Raw genomic sequence first — 18,801 nt, forward strand, 5'->3', positions numbered from 1 at the left:
AGAAAAAGATACAAAGTTTTTAACTTAATTGGCCTTTTTGGCAGAGAGCCCAAAACAGCTAGCAGGTGCACTTGGATACTTCTGTAATAATTTAAGATATGCAAATAAGTAATTGTAACAACTTAGGATACGCAGGTCTCTTGGGGAAACTGTGACTGGCAGCTTAAAGGGCAATTCAACTTCATTTGCAAAACTGTAATAACACATAAAAACCACAGAAATGTGTTACTTTCATAACCTGCCAAATTTTGTAAAATGAACCTGTTTATTAATGGCCGTGAACACAAAAATGGGCATGGTCAAAACATTTCACCGTGATACCAGTGGAAAAACATTTTGTCCCTCTTTCTATTTCAAACATGTTGGGAGGTATTATATCAGAAACATAATTTATGCATGAGAACACAGCAGATTTATATATAGTAATATATATAGTTATATATAGCAAATACATATAGTTGTATGGAGATGTCTTGCTTGTATAGGTCAAAAACCCCAAGCAGTGCACTACAAAATTTCCAAAACACCGCTCCACAAAACTGCATACTTCTGATTTCAAGGCCAAACTTCCCACTAACAGTAGGTTTACCCTAGAAAACGACACATTAATGGAAAGAACAAATTCTGTTGAATACAAAATGGGTAAATATATCTTTCTATTCCAAATTACCAAGTTGCAATTCTTTACTAAAGTTATAATTTTATATAAAAATTTGTGACATTTTGAAAAGTTACCTCAAAGCTTCTTGTCTAAAGCTTCATATCTCCCACATATCATTAGGTAACCAGTTAAAACCAATAAACAAATCCTTTCAATAATAGTCCAGGGTTGATTGTAGTGTAATAGCAGGGTTAACTTACCAATAGGTATGTGGGGGTCCAGGTGCACAAGCCCCAGACCATAAGCTTTTGGGAGGCAATAGACAATTAAATGAGAATTCAACCCGTAATAAAAAAAAACCCTACCCTGGGTAGACCCAAGTCCCTCCTCCCCCCAGCCTTCCTGACCCCCTCAGGCAATGCCCCTAATTTTTTACTCACCCCTCCGTGCAGACTCTGGCCTCGGAGTTCACGGCAGCCATCTTCTTCCTTTCTTTTTCAGAAGTTTCGGCGCATGCGCAGTTGGAGTAAGTTTCCGGTCCAGAACAACTGCGCATGTGCCTGAAAGTCACGAAAATTTCTGAACATTTTCGTGACTTTCGGCGCATGCGCAGTTGTTTGGTACCGGACATTTACTCCAACTGCGCATGCGCCGAAAATGCCATCAATACACAAAGATTACCAGAGAAGAAGAAGACGGCTGCCCGGAACTCTGAGGCCAGAATCTGCACGGATGGGTGAGTAAAAAATTAGGGGCATTGCCAGAGGAGGGCAGGTAGGCTGGGAGGGGAGGAGAGGCATTGGAGTGAAGTCCGGTTTGTTCCAGTCCTACAATGAATATCTGATTGAACCAGTTAAAACCCCCTAATATGAACGACAGGGGCAAGACGAACAGTTTGATGCCCAATAAGCATAGGTTTGCCTAAGTATGTGGCATATAGGGGCACCAAAATGATACCCCATATGAGCAATCACTAGTTCCAGATGCTACACATTTACAGCCTTTTATAAAGGGGGAAAAGGAAAAAAAAGTAGGTTTACCCCAGAAAATCATATATTTTTGGAAAGTACACATTCCCCCGAATCCAAAATTGGTACAGGTCTGTTTACTCCAAAGTACTGAGTCACAAAGCTGTGATTTTGGGGATATTTCTGAAAATCACCTCAAAGCTTCCACTTTAAAACATCTTATCTCCCACATATTATTAGGTACCAAGATTAAACACCCTAAATATGAATGCCAGGGGTGCGGTGAAACGGTTGATATCCAATGTACATGGGTTAATCGAAGAACACGGAGTGAATAGACCTCAAAATCTACCATAATTATTTGATGGCTTAGATTTACCCTCATTTATAAACACACTGCCAATTAAATGTGTGGTAAAAACTACAAAAAGTATGGTGACCCCTGAAAACCATATATTTTTGAAAAGAAAGGGCACTTACCTTTTCTGCATGCAGGAGTGTCCTTGGCATCGTTGAGGGTCCCAGGATCACAAACTATTATTTGAGGCATGGTGGCATTAAGGAAAAACTTCATTGCTGGTCAAAAAAACACCCTCAATCCTCAAGGTCCTATTGAGGATAATGCAAAGTCAAAGGAATATATTATTGTGTACTTTAAGACCAATGTATTCAAAATAGTATATAATTTATTTATCAAACAGAACTCTTAAAAACTGGCCGGCCAGGTAACATAATAAATAAATAATCAGCAAAATTACATAAAAACAATTATCAAGTTACTCCAGGTTTGTGGTGGCTCGTTTAAATTTTAATAATACGACATGTACTCCTTGGTTATGATGGGTGCTTGCCCTAATTATGAAATAGCAAGGAAGGCTGTGAGATTACTTTTTTTTGTGTTTAAGGTGTGAGTTATAGTTCTCAAATTTGGGAGAGAAGTACCTTGTATGCTATACCGATTAGGAGAACTATAACTCACACCTTAAACACAAAAAAACTTTTCTAAGTTGGAGAACTTTAACCCACAGCCTTCCTTGCTATTTCATAATTGTGGCAAGCACCCATCATAACCAAGGAGTACGTCGTATTATTAAAATTTAAACGAGCGACCACCCACCTGGAGTAACTTGATAATTTTTTTTATGTAATTTTGCTGATTATTTATTTATTATGTTTCCTGGCTGGCCAGTTTTTAAGAATCCTGTTTGATAAATAAATTATATACTATTTTGAAAACATTGGTCTTAAAGTACACCTGTAAGGATCAGAAACCAGGAAATGAGTGGGGGGCACTGAAAGTTGGGCCCTGCAACGTGCTTTGTGGTCCTGTGATGATTTGGGTAAAAGTCGGGTCGTGCAACAATTGCATCGCAGGACCTAGGTGAGAGGCCACTTTGCTCGTTGCCTATGGAGTTGGGGGCCCATCTGACTCAGCAAACACTGTTAGTGCAGCAAGAAAGTCCTTTTCTGTGTAGCAGGTAGGTACTATTTGCTTGGCAGTTAAAGGGTTAAACCCAAAATGGTGAGTCTTTAACCATTATGGGTGGAGACATGCAAATGACTCAAAGGGGTTGTTCAACTTTGAGTAAAGTTTCAGTATGATGTAGGGAGCGATATTCGGAGACAATTTGCAATTGGTTTTCATTTTTTTATTATTTGAGGTTTTTAAGTTATTTAGCGGCTCTCCAGTTTGCAGTGTCAGCAATCTGGTTGCTAGGGTCCAAATTACCTTAGCAACCATGGACTGATTAGAATGAGACTATGAAACATTAATATGGGAGGGTCAGAACAGAAAGATGAATAATAAAAAGTAGCAATAACAATAAATGTGTAGCTTTACAGAGCATTTGTTTTTAGATGGGGTCAATGACCCCCTTTTGAAAGCTGGAAAGAGTCAGGAGCAGAAGACAAATAATTCATAAACTATAAAAAATAAATAATGAAGACTATAATTGGCCATTCTATAACATACTAAAAGTTAACCCAAAGGTGATCCAACTCTTTAATGGCTCTGTGCATCTATAATCGCTGCTTTAATAGTACAGATACAGCCCAATAGTGCAAAGCCATTTAGGCAACAATGCCACAGACACAATAGGGAAACAAAATGCTGTCATATTGTTTCCCTATCATCCCTGTATCATTGTTGCCTACCTGGAGGTATAAACTCAAATACACAGAGAAGGAATGTTGTGGGCACACAATAAGCTATACCCTCATACTGTACTGTCTAAGCCAGTGGTCCCCAACCAGTAGTTTGTGAGAACATGTTGCTCCCCAACCCCTTGGATGTTGCTTCCAGTGGCCTCAAAGCAGGTGCTACTTTTTGAATTCCAGGCTTGGCAAGTTTTGGTTGTATAAAAAAACATATGTACTGCCAGAGTCTCAATGTAGGTTGACAGTTCACAAAGGGGCTACCAAATGGGCAATCACAGCCCTTATTTGGCAACCCAAGAACCTTTTTCATGCTTGTGTTGCTCCCAAACTCCTTTTTCTTTTACAAGTTGCTCACGGGTTCAAAAGGTTGGGGATCCCTGGTCTAAGGGAAACAATATGGCACCTCCCTCCCATATGTATAAATAAAAATATACAGAGAAGGAATTTCTGGGCACATGATGCCCTCATAATACACTTTTTTAATAGAAAATAATTAAAAACAAATATACTTCCCCCATACAATGTAAAACCAATTATTTTGTACCAAGCACAAATACAATACCCCCCTCCCCATTACAAATAGATTGTCTTAAGCACAATACACATGAAAAGGGACGTATTACAGGGAATTGGTCGGGGAAAGGGATAAACCTCAGCAGAGACTGTATTTATATTCTTAATAAATAAGGGTTTTGGGGTTCTTGAAAGGGGGGGGCGGCCTTTGGACAGTGAATAACTGTTTCAGAAATACAACTCCCATGATCTCTTGACAGGAGGGGGTGAGATTACATGTTACTGTTACGAATGCCATGGACAAACTTTTTTCTTGAAGATCTCACATTCTCCCTGCCCCTTAAGGAAAGTCCCTTGCACAATGCATTGCTTCACAAACACTGTTCTGCAGCTGTTCCAAGTGAGAGCCTGGGTCAGACTCACTGGGTTGTGGTTAGGAGACATTTGCAGGGGAGGGGACACTTCCATCACTGCGCCAAATCCACCTATTCATCATCAACCGCAAAATTTTAACTAGTGATGCACCGAATCCAGAATTCCTTCTGCCTGGCCGAACCAAATCCGAATTTGCATATGCAAATTAGGGACAGGGAGGGAAATGTCTTGATTTTTTGTCACAAAACAAGTAAAAAATGTTTTCCCCTTCCCACCTCTAATTTGAATATGCAAATTAGGGTTCGGATTCGGTCGAAACTTTCGCCAAGGATTTGGGGGTTCGGCTGAATCCAAAATAGTGGATTCGGTGAATCCCTAATTTTAACCCATTACTTGCCAGGCACGCACATCTTGGAATATAACAGTTAATCAGTGGGTCCTGTCAGTGCATAGGTATATACAGATAATGAAGAGGATTGAGCCTTCATGTCTACCCCATTCCTTAAAAGGAAAGCTAACCCAAAAATATAGTGATTATATATCATCCATGATGTCATAGGAACTTATTTTCTACAGGGGCTCAGATCTAGAGATATCACTTACCCCTCCCCAAGCAAGAACTGTCGGTGGCTTCATCACCCTAAAAATCAGTCAAAAGACCAGTCCCGCAGGTTGGTGACATGAGTCGTGGGGGGGGATACATTGTGTAATTACATTAATTAACATATTTAAACCACATTTAAAAACAAGCTGAACATTATTTCTTAAAGGAGAAGGAAAGGCTAAAATTACGTTTTTTTTATCAGAAAGGTCTATATAAATACACCAGTAAACCCACAAAGTAATGCTGCTCTGATTCCTCTGTCAAAAGAAACACAGCATTTCTTTCCTTGTATTGTGCACACACAGGCTTCTGTATCAGTCCTGTTTTCAGCTTAAACCTCCAGGGCTAGGGCTTGAGCATGCTCAGTTTGCTCCTCTCTCCCTTCCCCCCCCGAGCCCAGAGTTATGAGTGAGCAGGGAAAGGCAGGAAGTGATGTCACACCAAGCTAATATGGCAGCTGCTATCCTAGACAAACAGAGAGAACTTCTAGAGATTTTCACTTAGGTATGGTAAAGCAGAAAAAATATAGTGTTATAGCTTGCACTATTGTGGCTAATCAATTGGCAATAAACTGCCTCTGTAGCTTTCCTTCTTCTTTAGCAGAGCCTCAGGCTGAGCTCAAATGTGAAAAAAAAAAAAATTGTAGACATATCGGTGTAAGTATAGCACTCAACTTCCCCTTTGATCAGACCACAGGCACCACGGTAAGTTTCAGATTTCTGCAAGAGAAGGGCGACTACACGTGCCCAGAGCACCATGAAAATATCCTCGTAATGAACTGAAATAAAAGTTTCCCAACAGAGCTGAAGGGAGACATGTGCTGGTGCGTACACAGACACACACACACAGACACACACACAGACACACACACAGACACACACACAGACACACACACAGACATACACAGCAGCCCGTGACCCTTGAGCCAAGGGGATATGAAGAAAGTGTCATCTGAGTTACGAGCAGAATCTGCCGACACAGCACTAATAAGTGATATTGGCCCAAGCACAACCCTTCATAAATGAGTAACTTTCCCGAATACTGTGTGTGCCTTAGGGATCAGAGGCAACAAGGTACAAACATCAGCAACATGACACACAGCACCAACACGGAGAGACAGGGGCAACTTCTCAGAATCCAGAAGAACTTACCCTACACCTCAAAGTGCCTGGGGGGGGGGCAGCACCAGGAGAAACACAGAGCAACCATTTGTGACCCTCTCTGGGCAGCTTCTAAAAACAATCTTTGCATGTTTATAAAGGGGTTGTTCACCTTCCACACACTTTTTTCAGTTGTTTTCAGACTGTTAACGCTTTTTTTTAAAATTATTTTCCATTAGTTATTTTTTACCGTTTTTCCAATATCTCAGTTTAAAGTTGAATGTCCCTGGTCTCTCATGTTTCAGTCTGACAGCTCAGTAATTCAGGTGCAGACTCTAAACTGTTACAATTTTGCAACATTTAGTGGATACATTTCTCAGCAGCATCTGTGGAATATTAGCAATTATTGTATCAATTCCAACTAGGGATGCACCGAATCCACTATTTTGGATTCGGCCGAACCCCAAATCCTTTGCGATTGATTCGCCCGAATACCGAACCAAATCCTAATTTGCGTATGCAAATTAAGGTTGGTAAAGGGAAAACTTTTTTTACTTCCTTGTTTTGTGACAAAAAGTCACGTGATTTCCCTCCCCGCCCCTAATTTGCATATTCAAATTAGGATTTGGTTCGGCTGGGCAGAAGGATTCGGCCGATCTGACTCCTGCTGAAAGAGTCAGAATCCTGAACCGAATTTGGTGCATCCCTAATTCTAACAGCTGTCTTTACTCTGGGATTCCGCTCAGCAGGGACAAAGATAAGAAATATATCAATTTAGAACAGCTTACAGGGTCGATGAACCCCCCTCGAACCCCCCTCCCAGACCAGCTTTTGAAGGTGAAAAATGGTCACACATAAAATATAGAAAGTAATTGGAAAAGGTCATTATTTCCGGTGAACTATCTGAAAACAACTAGGTGTTTGAAAGTAAAAAAACCCATTTATCTCTGCAACCCTAGTACACTTAACTCCCTGAACCTTTGGCTCTAATGCAATGAGGATAAGTATGGCACATAGTTTGGGAGCACATAAGCCTGTCAGTCGCATTCCAGGGTATAAGGCAGAGGAAGTCTCACTGTCAGTTTTGGCTCTTATACCCTTTGGTCCTGACATTACAAATGCCCTACAGCCCTGGCACAGGGATACGGGGGGCACCTTGATCGAAGTAATAAAATTACTCTAAAACCACAGACAATTGTATGAAATAAAATCCATTTCTGTCTTTAAAGTATGTAAAATCCTGTGCTGCTCCTGAGAATCATCTGTAAGGCTACGTCCATTCATAAGGCACTGTGGTGAGGGCACAAAGGAGGTGAATGGCAGAGCCAAATATAAAAAGCAGCAATTTGGGGGCATTTGGTCTCTTGTGCAATTATATACCTGAGATTATTCCTGATCTTTGGTCACAGTTAAATCCAGAAGAACAGAGACGGCACATCATAGCCTGGCATAAGATTGGCACAAAGCATGGTCCCTGATGTCCCCCCAACCTCCATTCTTGATTTGCGGGGGGTTGCGGATTTCTTGTTGCCGACTGGACACCGTTACAGTTTTTGGGAAGAGCTGGCCACTCAGCTGCCTGACCAGCTCCCTGAGATTTTGGGAAGCATCGTCTGTACTGGAACATGGTCCGGTGCGTCCACATTCACTGTCTTTTGGGGGGGAGGGCAGGTTGAGTACACGAGGTTGACGGGTGCTGAGAACTTTGAGTGGGTGGGAAAGGCAGGAGGCAGAGAGGTGCTGCAGGCTCCAGTCCCAGTTATAATCATCATAGGTGCAGAATTCTGCCAGGCACCCCATCAGTTGGTAGTAGAGTTCCCGGGGTATGCCCACCGCAGAACGATGCTTTGGTGCCACAAAGCCACTCACTTCCAAGTGCTGGGGGTCCGGGGAAGGATCTGGACTTGCAGTGCCCCCAAGGCTGAGCAGCTGGCACCCTTCCTCCTTGCACTGTTTCTGCATGAGGCGCAGCATGTGTTGCCAGTCTGGGAGCAGGTAACTGCCCTCCTCCATGAACACCACATACCCCCCATAGCCATTCACCTCTCGCAGTCTCTCCCATGTGAAATGGAGACTCCACCACCAGTGATGCTTGTCCAGAGCAAATGGCGCTTCTCTGTAGTGCCCGTGGCTATCTGGGTACTCAGCGTTGTTGCACCGCTGCTGAATGGCAGACTCCTTGGATACATCCCTGGGGCAATCGTTGGGGTCTGCTCCGGGAAATTCCTCTGGGTAGAAGCTCAGGCTGTAGGGAAAGTAGATGGGCAGCACCCGGCAAAAGTCTATGGCCAGCATGGCATCTGCAACTTCAGGGCAGGGCTTCTCCATACTCAGCACCAGCAACAGGCGGCGATTTGCTCGGGGCCCAGCTGCCCGCAGGGATTCAGCTAGGAGGCGCAAACGAGCACCACTCCCTGGCCCACCCCGCATTTGTACCACTGCCACCAGCTCAGGGTGACCAGAAAATTTGTCAGCATTTAGAACTGGCTGGTGCAGGTTGTTGCGGTAAGCAGTCAGTCTCATCTGCAGCGGAGTGCCAACGGGCAACTGGAAGCCAGAGGGGTTACTCTTCTCACTGGGACCTGGGACCGTGAGTAAGAATTCGCGCTCATCCCGGCGGGTGAAGATATGGAGCAAACCAGCACAGGCAAACAGAACCAGCACCAAGGCAGCAATCTTCTTCTTGTGCAGCGTCAGCCTCATTGTCGGGCCACAAATTATCCTGTGGGTTGTAAATATGATTAGTGCCCTATAGGTCACAGCCAATATCAATCTACCCCATTTCATATCCATACTGACGCAGAATATAACACTTCTATGTGAGTCAGTGTCATTTTTATTATTGCCCAGGCAGATTCTTCATCCTGGGTCAGAATGAACCCCCCATACTCTTACCCAGGATAGATAAAACACTACCCCCTCTACCCAGCGTGGCCAGAAGAACTCTCTCTCTCTTACCCCAAACAGGGGCAGATACACACCTATTTGTCTTGTTACTCTATCCAGCAGAAAATAATACCCACACTTTTCTCTGCACCTTTTAATCTTACCTTGAGCAGACAACATACTTCCCACTCGAGCCAATGCAGGGGCAAACTTAACTTATACCTTCATCATGTTACCACACACAGAGACAGAGATAGCCTAAACTTAGGTGGTTATGTAATAAAACAGGCACTACGTTTGCCCAGGAGCAGTATAGTATAGCGACCAATCAGTAGGTATCATTTACTGTTTAACTGTTTAAAAGCAAACATCTTATTGGTTGCTATGGGTTACTGCTCCTGGGCAAATTTAGTGCCTTTTATTACAAATGGCGATAGTGTTACCCAAGGCAGAGGCAGATATAACCTATACCTATAGCATAGTGTTACCCCAGGCAGGGGCAGATATAACCTATAATTATAGTGTTAAACCAGGCAGGGGCAGATATAACCTATAATTATAGTGTTAAACCAGGCAGGGGCAGATATAACCTATAATTATAGAGTTAAACCAGGCAGGGGCAGATATAACCTATAATTATAGTGTTACCCCAGGCAGGGGCAGATATAACCTATAATTATAGTGTTACCCCAGGCAGGGGCAGATATAACCTATAATTATAGTGTTAAACCAGGCAGGGGCAGATATAACCTATAATTATAGTGTTAAACCAGGCAGGGGCAGATATAACCTATAATTATAGTGTTAAACCAGGCAGGGGCAGATATAACCTATACCTATAGTATTACACCAGGCAGGGGCAGATATAACCTATAATTATAGTGTTACCCCAGGCAGGGGCAGATTTAACCTATAATTAGTGTTACACCAGGCAGGGGCAGATATAACCTATAATTATAGTATTACACCAGGCAGGGGCAGATATAACCTATAATTATAGTGTTACCCCAGGCAGGGGCAGATTTAACCTATAATTATAATGTTACACCAGGCAGGGGCAGATATAACCTATAATTATAGTATTACACCAGGCAGGGGCAGATATAACCTATAATTATAGTATTACACCAGGCAGGGGCAGATATAACCTATAATTATAGTATTACACCAGGCAGGGGCAGATATAACCTATAATTATAGTGTTACCCCAGGCAGGGGCAGATATAAACCTATAATTATAGTATTACACCAGGCAGGGGCAGATATAACCTATAATTATAGTGTTACCCCAGGCAGGGGCAGATATAAACCTATACCTATACTGTTACCCCAGGCAGGGGCAGAGTTAATTCCGAGCGCTCTCTGTACCCAGTTCCCAATCAGGCAACCAAGTTCCCACACACACAGAACTTGTTCCTCGTGTTCTACTTTTTATTAATGTCCACCTATAACCCGTTCCACACTGTGTGTGTGTGTGTTGCTTACGGTTTCTAGCTGCCCCGGAGGGGGTTCCCGTCTTCTCTCGGTGCTTCTGGTTCCTTCAGCTCCCGGAGCCGCCGAACCTCTCACATACACACCGAACCCCACACTCAGTTTTGCTAAGCCTGACGTCCTCCTACCAGCAGCCAATCAGAGAGCACTGACGTATTGCTCCAAAGACTGCGCCCATCAGAGAGAAAGACCAGCCTTCTTCCTCTAGCCAATAGAAAAACGACACTTCAGTGACGTTTTCAAAACAGTCTGACCGACACGTTTAGTAAGGGCAAATAGCTCCACAGAACAGACATTCCAGCAGGTGCTTCTCAGTGCAGGTGCAGGGGCCCCAAGGCAGGGAAGCGCAGTGGCTGGAAAAACTTGTTTCTAAATTAGTCCTGGTTTGTTTGGTTGTGGTTTAGCTTTTATGTTCCCATTTCCCGCTGTTGCTTAAAGGGTTTGTTCACCTTTAAAATGAACTTTAAAGTATGATGTAAAGAGGGATATTCTGAGACAATTTGCTATGGGTTTTCATTTATTATTTTTTGTGGTTTTTGAGTTATTTAGCTTTTTATTCAACAGCTCTGAGATTGCAATTTTATCAGTCTGGTTGCTAGGATCCAAATGACCCTAGCAACCATGCATTGATTTGAATAAGAGACAGGAATATGAATAGGAGAGGGACTGAATAGAAAGATGAGTAATAAAAAGTGGCAATAACAATAAATGTGTAGCCTTACAGAGCTTTTGTTTTTAGATGGGGTCCGTGACCCCCATTTGAAAGCTGGAAAGAAGAAGGCAAATAATTAAAAAACTATAAAAAGTATATAGTGAAGACCAATTGAAGGTGACTTCGAATTTGCCATTCTATAATATACAAACGTGAACTTAAAGGGATACGGTCATGGGAAAAAATTTTTTTTCAAAATGAATCAGTTAATAGTGCTGCTCCAGCAGAATTCTGCACTGAAATCCATTTCTCAAAAGAGCAAACAGATTTTTTTATATTCAATTTTGAAATCTGACATGGGGCTAGACATATTGTCAATTTCCCAGCTGCCCCAAGACTTGTGCTCTGATAAACTTCAATCACTCTTTACTGCTGTACTGCAAGTTGGAGTGATATCACCACCCTCCCTTTTCCCCCCCAGCAGCCAAACAAAAGAACAATGGGAAGGTAACCAGATAACAGCTCCCTAACACAAGATAACAACTGCCTGGTAGATCTAAGAACAACACTCAATAGTAAAAACCCATGTCTTACTGAGACACATTCAGTTACATTGAGTAGGAGAAACAGCAGCCTGCCAGAAAGCATTTCTCTCCTAAAGTGCAGGCACAAGTCACATGATCAGGGGCAGCTAGGAAATTTACAAAATGTCTAGCCCAATGTGAGATTTCAAAATTGAATATAACAAAATCTGTTTGCTCTTTTGAGAAATGGATTTCTGTGCAGAATTCTGCTGGAGCAGCACTATTAACTGATTCATTTTGAAAAAATTTTTTTTTTCCCATGACAGTATCCCTTTAAAGGTGAACCACCCCTTAAATGTTACAAGACCAAATGTATTTCTGAAGATCTGTTCCTGGTGCTGGATTCAGAGCTGTTGGGTGATCAGGCTTCCCATTGGCTGCACACAGTGAGTGCTCCATGCAAGTATGCTCCTAGGCTGGAATGCATTCAAGTTAAGCTGCCATACAGACAGGTATTTGGAGCAGATAAACAGGCTGGGGGACAGGGCCATAAATATTTTGGAGGGCCACATCTACATTTGGCTCTTTATAGCATACAAACCTATATTATAGTTGTTTAAGCACAATAATAGGCACAGTTATAGCAGTAAAGGGAGGGACAACTTTTGGGAATTCAGGAATAAGATTTTGGGAGGCAGGGGTCCCTTTAATGTTGGCCTTAGATTATATATCAAGGTTTGGATTTCCACACTTTAGGGAGGAACTCCACGATGTGGCTCAAACCGACACGTCACCATGAGATGAAATGAATGCGACATGTCGGATGTTCTGAAGATAACAGGAAGTGAAGGAGAAATCGCAGATAAGAACTACGTTTATCCGACTGCTGGATAAATGTAGTGCTTATCTGCGATTTCTCCTTCCCATCCTGTTATCTTCAGAACATCCAACATGTCGCATGCGTTTCGTCGCATAGCAACATGTCTGCTCGAGCCGCATGCACTTCATCGCATGGCAACATGTCGGCTCGAGCTGCATCATGGAGTTCCTCCCTTATAGTAATGAGCTGGGATGGCAGATACAGTGGCTTTGTTGAAAACAGAAGAATTTTGAGTATTTTAGAAAATGATTATACCATTTATTCTTTTTGCTTGAGTCAGTGACCCCATAGATTAGAAATTTTTTATAATCCAAATACAAAATAACAGATTAAAGGGGAAGTTAATGAAATAATACCAGTTTTGTCACTGTCTCTATTTCCCTATTGTTCACTTTTAGCCACAAGATTCCAATCAGAGAATCGAATTCCACCGCTGAGGGTCGTATTGAGATTCGAGGGGCAATGAACAGAGTTGTTGCACACAAGCAGTAACCCGAGCCGGCAGCAGATTGTGGGACAGAGGTATCTCCTCCCTGGAACAATGTGTGCCAATAAAGGGGGGGCATTGTTATCAGCCATCGCATCCGCCGGAACAGAGATGCAATTTGACTTTGAAATTAAACTGTAGGACAGTTGAGTCTAATATGAATAATACATGTGGGGGTGATGGACGTATGTATGGGATGTATTTAACTCCTTTACTTCTAAATCAGGGAATCCTAATGTCCGTGCATTGGGGATACATGTGTACTGTATACAACTTTGCCCTGTACTACAGAACTTTATTTTAAATGAGTGCCCCTCACCAGTATCTTACATTGCTGCACTGCAACCGCTGGCTTGTCCCACTGTTGATCATGTAAACAGCCACCATGATTAGGGGTGGTGAAAAGAAGGGTAGTTTGTTTAAGTTCAGATAACATGTTCTGTATAACAAAATCCATTCCATTTCCCAAGTTGCAGCCGTTGCCAAGTTTTTCTTTGAGAAGCAGCTCATTATACAGAGGACTTATTTGCTGACTGGTAATATTTTTTACTATTGTAGATCTGCACTATACACAATTAGTTCTGTTCCCCTGGGGGCTGTTAACCCCTGCTAGCTTGCCTCCATGGGGCCATGTAGGGAATGTACCCAAACATTATGGCTGCTGAGAGGCTTTTTAAATAAAGGCCCACATTTGCAGTATTTACCAGTATTATTGGTGTAAGGGATTCTGGGAGTTGTAGTATCAGCTACAATAGAAGTTATGAGCAAATACACATCCACTCTTCTCTCCATTAGAAGGACACATAGTTTAAGGCGAATCCCAGCAGTTCTGGACAGTAAGAAACATCCCAAGTCAAAGGCAGGGGCCAATAATATTTTCCCAGGAGAAGATGTTTCTTCATTGGCCAAACCAGCCCCATAGCAGAACAGCTGCCAACATGGTGATGCGGCTAGGAACAAACATGGGACACAGTGGTTAGAACATGTTGTGCAACCAAAGCACTAATTGGCTGCCCAGAAAATTGTTAATTGCTTTATGTGTCAATAAGAAATGATACTGAGATTATTTATTATTTTGCGCCTGACAATGCATGGCAATGCATGGGTTACACTCTCACTGCAGCCTCCACACTGTCTATTACTTACTGCTCCTGGCAATGCATGGGTTACACTCCCACACCCCTTAACTCTCAGTGCAGCCCCCCATTGTGCCCCTTACTTACTGCTCCTGGCAATGCATGGGTTACACTCCCACAACCCTTAACTCTCAGTGAAGCCCCCCATTGTGCCCCTTAATGACTGCTCCTGGCAATGCATGGGTTACACTCCACACCCCTTAACTCTCAGTGCAGCCCCTCATTGTGCCCTTTACTGACTGCTCCTGGCAATGCTTGGGTTACACTCCCACACCCCTTAACTCTTAGTGCAGCCCCCCATTGTGCCCCTTACTAACTGCTCCTGGCAATGCACGGGTTACACTCCCACACCCCTTAACTCTCAGTGCAGCCCCCCATTGTGCCCCTTACTGACTGCTCCTGGCAATGCTTGGGTTACACTCCCACACCCCTTAACTCTCAGTGCAGCCCCCCATTGTGCCCCTTACTGACTGCTCCTGGCAATGCATGGGTTACACTCCCACACCCCTTAACTCTCAGTGCAGCCCCCCATTGTGCCCCTTACTGACTGCTCCTGGCAATGCATGGGTTACACTCCCACACCCCTTAACTCTCAGTGCAGCCCCCCATTGTGCCCCTTACTGACTGCTCCTGGCAATGCATGGGTTACACTCCCACACCCCTTAACTCTCAGTGCAGCCCCCCATTGTGCCCCTTACTGACTGCTCCTGGCAATGCATGGGTTACACTCCCACACCCCTTAACTCTCAGTGTAGAGCCCACACTATGCTCCTTACTTGCTGCTCGTGGCAGTGCATGGTTAACAATGAACCAGAGACACTACTGGCCACCGGGTTCCCAGAAATTGTGGCTCCATCTACAAAATCTATAAAAAGCTTTTCTGATGCTATGAACTACAGTTTCTATGATTTCGTGTTATAGGGCTTGCTGGGAATTCACCAACACAAGATCTGTAAGAGACAAGGGTCTCAGGTATGAGGAATGAAGCTTACGTGTGTCACAACCTCACAGGATAAGGGTTTCTGTCCCAGAAAGTACCCAAAATACAGGCTTGTGACTGATCAACATTACAGCTGCCCTGCTCCTTGTTTGTGTCTTTCCCCCGGCGCTGCAGGGGTTAAGCAGTTCTGTGAAAGGCAGACTCTGCACTTTGGGCGAATCCTCCCTCTGTAAAGCAGGAAAGAGAAGCCCTAACCCTTCTAAACTGCAAAGATTCTGCTTCTCTGTCTGACATGAAGGGAGCCATGTATAACCTGCCGCACCGAGCAGGGCTAGAAAGGAAAGATTTACGTAATTCTGACATAACAGCAGCAAATTAATTCCATTCTATAATGAAGGGACAGGGGTCTCAGGCATGAGAAGTTAATCCATGTGTCACAACCTAACGGGTTTCTGAAATTACCCAAGATACAATGAAACTATGAAAATATAATGAACTTCCCCTTGGAACACAAGGCAACAAACAGTGGCTACATGACATCAGAGACCAACTGGGGGCAATAGAAGCCGATACCGTGAGGCACCTGGAGTCTGTGGCATCCCACAAGGAACTATGGGAGGGGCACTGAATATAAACTGTAGGCTTTCACTTCTTTAAACAAAGAAAAACATAAAGGGAGAAGTCATAAAAATTACAGTTGTGTCTACATCTAACAAACAACACATTTACCTTTAGTTTAACTATTACCGTTATTCTCTTGCCTCTATCCAGCTTTCAAATAGGGGTCATTGCCCCCAGAAGCCAAAAACTAGCGCTCTGTCAGGCTACAATGTTTGGGCTACTTCTTATTCCTCATCTCTCTGTTCAACCCCTCTCGTATACAGCCTCTGCCTCGTTGCAAGGGTAATCCGGAACCTAGCAACCAGGCAGCTACTGAACAAAACACAATCATTGTTAAAAAAAACCCAGAAACTAATGAGAGAGGGTGCCACTCCTGAAATATTTGAAACTGGAGAGGTGACAGAGAGACTAGGAGATTGAAACTAGGAGAAAGGGAGAAAAGCAATCCAATTAAGAGATTGCATGATTGGCGGTGACAGGGACAGCAATGAAAAGACAGAAAAGTATAACAGCCAAGTGAATAAAGATACAAGATAACTACAAGAGTCCATTGCATAAAATTGACATTTAACTGAGTGAAGGAGAAATATACATTTCTATGCAATCAGTGCCACAGAGGCAAGTGTCTAATAAAGTTCAAACCCAATCATATCACGTTTAAACTACTGTAACTCTCTATTAATTGGTCTTCCCCGCCAGAGACTGTGACCTCTCCAGTCCATAATAAACACTGCCGCCAGGCTTATACACCTCAGCAACTGCTCCTCCTCTGCCATGCCACTCTGTTAATCCCTGCACTGGCTTCCGCTACCTTTCAGAATAAAATTTACTACTAATGACCCCGACATTCAAAGCACTCCAAAACTCTGCCCCACCCTACATCTCTGAACTAATCTCTATATACTCACCCAACCACTTACTACTCTCCTCTACTGACCTGCTCCTCAACTCTTCTCTCATTACCTCTTCACACGCTCAAATTCAAGACTTTGCAAGGGCTGAACCCCTCCTCTGGAATTCTCTCCCACAGTCTGTCCGACTTTCTCCCAACCTTTCTGCTTTCAAAAGATCTCTTAAAACAAGTCCATAAAATAGTAGTTAGAGGAGAGTACTCATAGAAGCAGATACTGCTAAAACATTTTATTATTTGACTACAAATCACACGACATGTTTCGGGCATGGCCCTTTCTCAAGTGTAATCCCAGTGTAAAGCGTGAAAACATTTAAACACACCCCTCCTCCCACCAAGTGGATAATCAGATTCTTCAGGTGTGTCCATTTCATTTTGTTCAGCTCAGAAAAAAGTCTTTTAAAAGTCCATATAAAAGCCAAGACAATCCATATGCTAGAAAAAAATACAGGTAATAAATAGTGCTAAAAATGTAACCAATCTCTTTCCCCACCTTATCCAAAAAACGATACGTGTACAAAGAGAATGATCAACATGTTAAAATATACGTATGTAATAATATTTTGTAACCCTGTTACAATCCCAATAGAATAAATTTCCATTTTCTATTCTATTGGGATTGTAACAGGGTTACAAAATATTATTACATACGTATATTTTAACATGTTGATCATTATCTTTGTACACGTATCGTTTTTTGGATAAGGTGGGGAAAGAGATTGGTTAAATTTTTAGCACTATTTATGAACTATGTATTTTTTCTAGCATATGGATTGTCTTGGCTTTTATATGGACTTTTAAAAGACTTTGTTCTGAGCTGAACAAAATGAAATGGACACACCTGAAGAATCTGATTATCCACTTGGTGGGAGGAGGGGTGTGTTTAAATGTTTTCACGCTTTTCACTGGGATTACACTTGAGAAAGGGCCATGCCCGAAACATGTTGTGTGATTTGTAGTCAATAATAAAATGTTTTAGCAGTATCTGCTTCTATGAGTGCTCTCCTCTAACTACTATTTTATAGACTAATATGGGATTGCGGTAACCCTTTATGGAGGATTGAGGCACCGGCAAATCTATTCTAGCATCGGCAGAGCGAAGGAACAATCTCCCTGTTGTTCATCTCTTAAAGGACCAGTAACGTCAAAAATTTTTACAAAAAAATTCGTTAGAGTACAACAAAAAAAAAACACCAACACAAATTAAAATTTAAAATAGCAAAGCCTTTATTAAGAAATAACTTACAGAAACTCCACTTCCTGTCCTCTTCAGAAACGGCGAAAGGGCGACCATCCATCTGCAGCGCTCGATTTCTCCTCCTGGCTATACACGGACAGCGTGTCCTCTGCCCGATCGCCTTCTTCAGCTCTTCTACATCCAACAGCAGTATGAAGGCGATGTCTCCCGCTCCTCCGCTCCAGGAATGCAGCCCTGACTGCTGACCCTGTGCCCACTCCGTCACTGTCAAGGCAGCTGAAACAAAGCAGCCGCAAAAGAATGCGTCCAACACTGAGCCGGCAACCCCAGGAGGACGAGCTTCTTTTGGTGAGCCGTGCTGCTCCCCGCCTGCAGCTGCTGCTGCTCCCTCTGTCAAACGGCTGTTTGGCTGCTGAATGTTGAATCGTGAACCGGTAGGATTTTGTGGGGGAACAGCCTTTCGCCCTGGAGCAGTGCAGACGCAGCCTCCTAATACACTCAATGCGGGACCTGCCGGGGTTGTATGATTTACTTTTATTTACTCCTCCCGCCGGCTCAGTGTTGGACGCATTCTTTTGCGGCTGCTTTGTTTCAGCTGCCTTGACAGTGACGGAGTGGGCACAGGGTCGGCAGTCAGGGCTGCATTCCTGGAGCGGAGGAGCGGGAGACATCGCCTTCATACTGCTGTTGGATGTAGAAGAGCTGGAGAACGCAATCGGGCAGAGGACACGCTGTCAGTGTATAGCCAGGAGGAGAAA

General features: G+C 43.1%; 1 protein-coding gene across 1 annotated transcript; it reads right to left on the bottom strand.

Moving 5' to 3' along the window:
* Nucleotides 1-4,170: 4,170 nt before the first annotated feature.
* Nucleotides 4,171-10,779, bottom strand: XB22169453.L (alpha-1,6-mannosyl-glycoprotein 2-beta-N-acetylglucosaminyltransferase-like L homeolog). Its single transcript, NM_001095893.1, is given in 2 exon segments — nt 4,171-9,040; nt 10,690-10,779. A coding segment is annotated over 1 exon segment (1,266 nt). The 5' UTR covers nt 9,022-9,040; nt 10,690-10,779; the 3' UTR covers nt 4,171-7,755.
* Nucleotides 10,780-18,801: the final 8,022 nt, after the last annotated feature.

Source organism: Xenopus laevis, chromosome 5L, assembly GCF_017654675.1.
Source record: "Xenopus laevis strain J_2021 chromosome 5L, Xenopus_laevis_v10.1, whole genome shotgun sequence".
In the NCBI taxonomy this organism is placed as follows: domain Eukaryota; kingdom Metazoa; phylum Chordata; class Amphibia; order Anura; family Pipidae; genus Xenopus; species Xenopus laevis.